We start from the raw sequence: 8,580 nt of genomic DNA, 5'->3' as shown, positions 1-8,580 counted from the left end.
CTTGGGAAGCACGGCGGCGCTCCTGCCCGAGGGTTCGGATCCCACATACAGACCGGTTCCCGCTCACTGGCTGAGCGAGGCGCGGGAGCAGCGCCGAGGGTTGCGATCCCGTTGCCGGTCCCTGGTCCGGTACGGGGGCAACACTGAGGGTTGCGATCCGTTGCCGGACACGGAAAAAGACAAAAGACAAAAAAAAAAACAAAAACTAAATCATACTGAAAACTTCTTTGTAATAGAACCCTATAATAAACATTTTCATGGGAATTTAAGATATATTAGGGGAATAAAAGACACTTATTTAGCAGTTGCAATACTTAGCATTTTTCCTACATTATGTAATTTAACCCTGAAAATTACGATGACCCCATTATACAAAAGAGGAAACTGAGGCCTACGGAAGTAAGTTGCCCAAGGGGATGTTGCTAGTAAGTAGCAGAATCCAAATCTGTATCCAGAGCTGTCTGGTACCAGTTTGAGGTTTTCCTATATTGCCTCTAAGAAATAAGAATTGAAAGAAATGCCTCCTTATCCCGATTTGATCACCACGTATTATACAAGGTATTATATTCAAATCTGTACCCATACATATGTATAATCAATTATGCTTCAATAAAAAAGCTGTTTAAAAAAAAAGAAAAAGAAAGAGAAATGCCTCAACCATACACAAAAGAGATAAATTTGGATCATTAAATGTATAAATTAAACAGTCACTAGTCTCCTTCCTGAGCCTTTGTGTAACTATGCATGCCAGGATCACATATTGAGGCATGAGAGTTCTGGCCTAAGACTACAGGAATCCACCCCATCATTTCCTTCAGACCTTCACGTGCATTGGCTTTGGAGCCTTCTGTGTTGAAGGGCCACAGGAGCAGTTACCAAGAACCCAAGGGATGGTCCCCACCCCGCCTTTGTCTTGTACAAGCCTAGACTCACTATAGGTCGCTATTAGGCTGCACCTTCAGGAGGCTGGTTCAGCGCTTCCCCAGGGCCAAGACTGTGGTGCCTAAGTGGGCATGTGGGGACAAGTGAGTCCTCTGGCCTCACAGGACAGACCAGGAGGACTTGGATAATTTTGTACTGAGCACCTTTTATGTTCAGGTCTCTGCTCTAAACACTGGCAATACAGACAGAAATAAGAAAAATGAGGACTCTGTACTTATGGAGCTTTCAGTGATTATATGAGCAGCGACTCACATGGAGGAAAGATCAGAGAATGCCCCCAGAATGTTCTGGATTGTGCAAGAATGCCCACCAGGATGCAATGCTGGGGTGGGGAGAGGTATCCCAATAATAACTGACATTGCATTTCTTTCAAATCAGTGGGATAAGGAGCTTGGAGCAGATTTAAATATGAGTTAGAGAAAGGAAAGAAATGTGACTTATTTCACATCCCATGTTGCAGGGTAAAATTCATACCAACTGCATATTCCCTCTGGGCTATAACTAAAATGGCTTTATTGGTTTTTTAATAAAAGATTTAAAAGCTGCCACCTTATTCCTCTATGATATGTATGGAGGCCATTGAATCTCATCATGTTTCTAAGTTTGGTGTAACTATAATTTAATTATAATTTGAATTATAATTTAATTATAATTTGGTATATACCTCTAGTTTCAGTCTGTAAAGTCATGTCACCCCTGGCTAAGTGAATAAGAAGAAATGGTATTTGAGAGGTGACAACCTTTCAGGGTTGTGCCTGGGCTCAGAAAATTTCTGGTCTTTTATTATTATTTTTTCACTCTTTTTAATTTTTATTTGACTTTGGAAATATAGTCATTTTCACAAAAATGTAATTTATGTTAACTTATAATGGATTTATTCTTATCTTAATATACTAATGAGAAAGTATTTTTTAAATGTGTCAGTTAAAATTTCTAAAATAGTTCATTTTGATAGACATAACTCACATAAAGAAGAGCTTTTGGGAGTTCTCAATCATTGTGAAGAGTGTAAAAGAGTCCTGAGATGAAAAAGTTTGAGAACAGCTCATCTAGAAGTAGCCAATTTTATTCTCCTTTCTGAAGCTAGAGGAGTTTCAAAAAATGTCCTCCCCACAGTCAGCAATCCTCAGTTTCTCACCTGCAGAAGGATGGCCGAACCTACGTTCTGGGGTGTGTATTGTACGAGACGATGGATGGGCGGTCTGTGTTGAGTTGTGTCCCATAAAGAGATATGTTGAAGTCCTAACACCCAGAATCTCAGATGTGACCTTATTTGAAAGTAGCATCTTTGTAGATGTAATACATTAGGACGAGTTCTTGAGGGTGAGTCCAAATCCAATAGGGCTGGTGTCTTCATAAAAAGGAGAAATTTGAACACAGAGGCACACACACAGTGAGAATACCATGTGAAGACAAAGGCAGAGACTGGGGTGACACCAAAGACTGCCAGCACCCCACTAGAAGCTACGGGAGAGGCCTGGAGCAGATTCCCCCTCACAGCCTCGGAGTGACCAACTTTGCCAACACCTTAGTCTCAGACCTCCAACCCCTAGATCTCATGTTTAGGGCACCCAGTCTGTGGTACTTTGTTAAGGCAACCCTAGAAACCAAGGTACTGGGAAATTGTTTTGTAAGCTGGAAAGTGCTCTGCAGGAGTCAGTGGTGCCGCTGCTAGAACCATCCTCTCTTTGCTTCAGCCTCCGGCTGGTCCAGGCATCTAGCCTTTTATCAATATCAACCTCCCTTTACTCCCAGTGAGGGGCTTGATGGAAATCTCCTTAGAAGAGCTAAGAATAAAAGACAAATGTCTCTGAGAACAAATAACCTCAGTAATGCTCATGAACCCTTAAAACGAAGGACTCTTAAGGTTGAATCTTAGAAGAATATCCAACAAGAACATTGGAAGAGCATCATGGTGGCTACTGATGTCAGTAGTTATTTCTTTTTTCTTCCTCAAAATATTTTCAACACTCTTCTGTACAACCTCAGAGCAAAGTATTCCCTTGGGAAAGACCAGATTGTCCCCAACAGCAAAAGGAAGAGCATCTATGAGACCCCACCCTCCTCCAGCAGGACAGTCCTCAGCTCATTGAGTCCTGGCTGAGGCCTAAGGGGTGAGTGAGACTGGAGTAGAATGTTCCTGAAGGTTCAAGAGCCTGGGTTCTCCCAGCAGAACCTCCCAACAAAATCTGGGAAGGCAGATGAATTTGCCCCTTACCTGAAAGAATGGCGAATTGTCTGTGAAGTTGTTCCATTATATCCACTGCCACCAAGGGCCTGACCTCCTGCTGCATAATCTCATCTGCACAAAGGAAATACAAATTAAGTTAAGTCCTTGCAAATTACGAAGAGAAATTAAAAAGAAAAAAGGAAAGTTCCACTACTAGGAAAACCCAAGGCTTGGTTATGGGAACATTATTCTCTTGAGAACTGGATTCCTGAGATGCAGGGCTGTATCAGGGTTTGTGTGGTTTGAAGTTTATACATAGGAGCATGGGAACACATTTCTAGAGCCCCTCCCAAGGTTTTGGGAGGGACCAACACGAGGAAGGGGCCCTGAAGTTCAAGCTTCAGTAGCTTTGCAGTAACCCTGCTGGATGGTCTCATCGCCAAGGCAGGCATTTGCCTGCTCCTTTGGGTCTGCAGAAGGACATTTGAAACACAAACCACATAAGTTACCAGAGCTCCTCTCACAATGGGTCATAAAATCAATGGGGATTTATGAGAGTTCTTTGATTTTCATTTCCCTCCATTCCTCCCATTTTGCCTCCCTCCTTACCTCTATTCCTTTTTTACTTCCCCTTCCAGATCCTTTAAGGGCCTCTTTCCACTGCCAAACACATTTAAAGAGGCTCTTCTCCATTTTGCTATCTAAAGATTCTCCTCACTGATTAAAAGATGACAAGTTTCCAAGGCAAAAATTCAAGCCTTTCAAGCACAAACCTACAAACGTCCTCTAGCCTAACAGGTGACTTAAAAAGCCCTGTGGTTTGCATTTCTATCCATCTGGGGAAAGGAGATTAGAGAGAGCAGAGGACTATGTAGAATCCCTTAGCCTGGCTAGGGAGAGGAAGGCATTTTCATGCTCCCTCTGCCTTACTTAACTATTTCGCAGGGAATCTTAAGGAGTGAACTGGTTATTGCTTCTACAGGAGTTAGACGTCTGGTTAGATTAAGGCGCAAACCGAACAGCCTTATGTGCTGACACTAAATGGGAATTTCTTATTGATTCAGTAGCGAGTCACAGGAACATGATATTGTAATATTGATCAATCTGAAGGTAATACTTGCAAAGCTCCTCCAGAGGCTTCATTTATATCCTTAGCTTTGGCACGAAGGTTAAAGGGCACGATGCATATAGAGATGTACCCAGTAGGTGCTCACTAAATGCTAGTTATATCCGTTGCTCTGAACAGACAGGCCTTTTCCACGTCCATGTTTGCTTTCTGAAAGTCTGGAAGGGGTGGGCCAAGTGCCCAAGATCCTGCTCAATGAATTATCACACTTTTTTTTCTGGAGGAAAGGGGGTAAATCCAGACCAGAGCTCCTTCATCCCAATACTAAATTCACTAAAATTTCAAGGAACCCCTGCATCACCATTAATTTGGGGGGGGNTGAAGTTTATACATAGGAGCATGGGAACACATTTCTAGAGCCCCTCCCAAGGTTTTGGGAGAGACCAACACGAGGAAGGGGCCCTGAAGTTCAAGCTTCAGTAGCTTTGCAGTAACTCTGCTGGATGGTCTGATCGCCAAGGCAGGCATTTGCCTGCTCCTCAAGGCGCAAACCGAACAGCCTTATGTGCTGACACTAAATGGGAATTTCTTATTGATTCAGTAGCGAGTCACAGGAACATGATATTGTAATATTGATCAATCTGAAGGTAATACTTGCAAAGCTCCTCCAGAGGCTTCATTTATATCCTTAGCTTTGGCACGAAGGTTAAAGGGCACGATGCATATAGAGATGTACCCAGTAGGTGCTCACTAAATGCTAGTTATATCCGTTGCTCTGAACAGACAGGCCTTTTCCACGTCCATGTTTGCTTTCTGAAAGTCTGGAAGGGGTGGGCCAAGTGCCCAAGATCCTGCTCAATGAATTATCACACTTTTTTTTCTGGAGGAAAGGGGGTAAATCCAGACCAGAGCTCCTTCATCCCAATACTAAATTCACTAAAATTTCAAGGAACCCCTGCATCACCATTAATTTGGGGGGGGATGTAATAATGGCATTGTAGTCATATTTTACAAAAAGGGTAGCCTTCTCTGTTAAAAACACAGAGTGATGTATTTAACAATAAAATAATATGAAGTCTGAGATTTGCTTAAAAATACTCTAGCACTCCCCTCCGCCAAAAGTGTGCACGGGGCGGGGGCAGACGAAACAAGACTGACAAAATGTGGATAACTTGAAGCTGGTCCATGAGTCCAATTCTTCTGTAAATGTTTCAAACTTTCCATAACAAAATGTAAAATAGAAATGGAGAACAACATAGAGAGTTTCAGCAGAAACAGACATTATGTAATCGGAGAGTTTTTCAGAATACAATCTCCCAGGGGTTTAGGAAAGTGGCATAATCAAAGATAGAGCTTGGCGTTATTTTTTCATACCTGAGGGAACATATTTAAGAGACGATGAACCCAGAGGACAACAAAAATCATTAGGTGCAATTTATTGTTTTTATACCTCAATATTTGAGGTATGCTTTAAGTTAAATTAAACACCTTAAATTAAGATGTAAAATCTGAAATGAACGACATTAATGAGCTAAGCCAACCATCCCCTTCCTCATCTCATCTTTTGTATCCAGAAATTTAACCATTTCCACCAGGTTTTCATATTTGTTGTCATACAGTTGTTTATAATAATCTCTAATGGTTCTTTGTATTTCTGCAGTATCAGTTGTAGTATCTCCCTTTTCATTTCTGATTTTTGTTACTTGGGTCTTCTCTCTCTCTCTTTTTTTTTTTTTTTGTTAACCTAGCTAATGGCTTGTCTATTTTATTTATCTTCTCAAAAAAAACCAATTTTTGTTTCATTGATCTTTTGCATTGTTTTTTAGGTCTCTATTTCTACCCCGATCTTGATTATTTCTTTCCATCCACTACTTTTGGGATTGGATTTTTATTGTTTTTCTAGTTCTTTGAGGCATAGTGTCAGGTCATTTATTTGAAGTCTTTCCATTCTTTTGATGTAAGTGTTTATTGCAATAAACTTCCCTCTTAGTACTGCTTTTGCAGTATTCCATAGGTTTCGGTATGATGTATCTTTAATTTCATTAGTTTCAAGAAATTTTTTGATTTCCCATCTCATTTCTTAAATGAAGAAATGGAGATCAGAGAGATTCTGAACTTGCTGATGGTTACATAATAAATTAAGTATAGAGCCTGGGTCACCTGGCTCTCAGAGGGCCAACCTAGGTCATCAGTGATGGAGTGCCCAGACACTTGGCCTCGAGGAACAGAGGCTCCTACCACCACTGGGAGTTCGACTAGTGTCTCTCACGTGGGAATCTGAGGTTTGTCAGCCCTCCCACAGAGACCTTTCTCACCAGCCTTGTGTGTTTACCAAATAAACAGTACTAAAATTCTTGATGTATTTTTCTAAGAATAGAAATGATCTGGCTCACCGTTAGCCTAGGTTTTGCTGAGAGTGCATGGCCACCAGCCAGGGAGTGACATAGTTATCCTTGAAGACTTCCTAGCACAGGAGCCACATGATCCAACCTGGCCAGGGCAATGGATCATGAGGGTTTCTCTGACTCAGCGTCTGACTCAGAGCATGGAGATGATGGCTGACACGTAAAGCTTTTAGTGACGCCTGATACTTGTGGGCCTGTCGGAATAGGGCATGCTCAGTTCTGCCCCAAACAGGGCACATTTATGCTTTGTACCAAAAGTGACATAAAGGCTGGCCCTGCTGATGGCAGCTCTGCTACCCACTCCTGGATAGCTGGGGTTGGAGAGGAGGTGCAGGAGCTCTCTGGTCCTAAAGCAACACCTCCCATGGCAGTAGGAAAGGACCTGCTTCAGATCCAGACTGCCCGGCATGCAAAGTCCCTTTCTGCCACCTTCTAGCTGGGCGACGAGGGCAAGTACACTGAGCCTCAGTGTCCCCACCTGGAAAATGATTTCTCCTTCTCCCAGGCATAGCTAAAAATAACCAGTGAAGACCTTGAAGACCACCAAGGCGCTGGTGCCTGCTGCACATCTGCCCTGGCCTCGCAGTCCTGTGTGGAGGCCTCTTGCTTGCTCTTTGCTATTTCTGGTGTGTATCAGGAGGAACTTGTCTCTTTGTAACCACATAAGGCAAGGGAAAGTGATCATGCAATTTCAACACAATTTTTATCCGGAGCATACAGAAGTGTGATTGTATGGACCCACAATTCCAGAAATGTGGAAGGATCAAAGGCCACACACAGCCTCCAGCCTCCTGGGTGGTGGAATAAAGCCTAGCACATCCCATGGAATTCAGCCAAAGGCAGCAATCAACACCCCTGTGTTATCCACTTCCCAGGCTCGGAGAGCAACGAGGGCTCTGGGGCAGGACCATTACTAATGACTGAAGGCATCCCTCTAACAGCAGAGGGCAGGAGACAGGCTGGTGAAGTCTAGCTGCTTCTGGGGGTAGCAACAGGTAAAGAATAAAGGGCAGTGAGATCCTTAGCCTCCCACTCTTGCTGAAATTTCTGTCACTGTGATTTCAAAGATTCAAGTGTGATCTGAAGGAACATAAATAAACAAACAGGTTAAGGGGGGAGAAAAGTATGGTCTGAACCAGAGAGGAACAGCAGCCCCAAGTTTGGCAGACCCTTTGACATTACTACTTGGCCCAGAGAACCAGGTGGACAGAAGGAATGGAAGGGTCTACCAGCTAGCCAAACTAGGTCTCAACAACCGGGTTTGTAATAAGGGCTAACAAGTGACTGAGCCATGGGCGCAGGATCTCCACTCTCAGGCACTGTATACCACGCCTCTCTGTTAATGACACCAACAGAGTGCCAGCTGTGAGCCAGGCACCAACGATACACTTTACAGATTAACTGGTTTAATTAGTTAAATAATGCCCACCCCACCCTCCCACCCCCACAGCTAAGCCTGACTTGACAGCTGAGGAAATACGTGCAGACCAGAGGCTCAGAGAAACCAGTTGCTGGGCTGGTACAAAAAGCCACCCCATGGGGGCATGCTATATTTCATATGTCCATCTTATCGGCCAGGTCAGAAACAACACAAACATATTTCCTTCCTTTACTGGGTCCTGTACTACAGTGATGCTTAACCTGTCCCATAACAATGACTTTAGTATTGCGGTCTTGTCCATAATTAACAATGAATAAAAGGCATTTGCAAAGCAAACAGAATTTTTAAAGGAGGAATTTAAAAGACTTTTAAAATCGAGAACACTATTAAATGTCCAACTTCCTAGTAGTCAACTAATGCAAATAAAACAGAAATAACTCATTTCATCCATAAAATAAGTGAGATTCTAACTCACAATGCAAGGCTGGAAAACTAGTAATTCTGTATAACCTCAGGGAGTGAAGCAGGAATGTCCTTTCAGAAAGTAGTTTCAGAATATTCTTTTTTTTTTTTTTTTTTTTTGTCTTTTTTCGTGTCTGGCAACGGATCGCAACCC

The 8,580-nt window shown here is 42.7% G+C and overlaps 1 protein-coding gene across 1 annotated transcript in view; it reads right to left on the bottom strand.

Moving 5' to 3' along the window:
* LOC103590301 (probable guanine nucleotide exchange factor MCF2L2) overlaps positions 1-8,580 on the bottom strand; it is an 83,980-nt gene that overhangs the window by 47,345 nt on the left and 28,055 nt on the right. The window contains exon 2 of the mRNA XM_008572510.1: positions 3,161-3,244. Within this exon, the coding sequence (XP_008570732.1) occupies positions 3,161-3,244 (84 nt within the window). The remainder of the gene's footprint in view (positions 1-3,160; positions 3,245-8,580) is intronic.

Source organism: Galeopterus variegatus, unplaced genomic scaffold, assembly GCF_000696425.1.
Source record: "Galeopterus variegatus unplaced genomic scaffold, G_variegatus-3.0.2 Scaffold47, whole genome shotgun sequence".
Classification (NCBI taxonomy): Eukaryota; Metazoa; Chordata; class Mammalia; order Dermoptera; family Cynocephalidae; genus Galeopterus; species Galeopterus variegatus.
The sequence above is the reverse complement of the archived record's forward strand: the minus strand, read 5'-3'. Positions and strand labels throughout refer to the sequence as shown.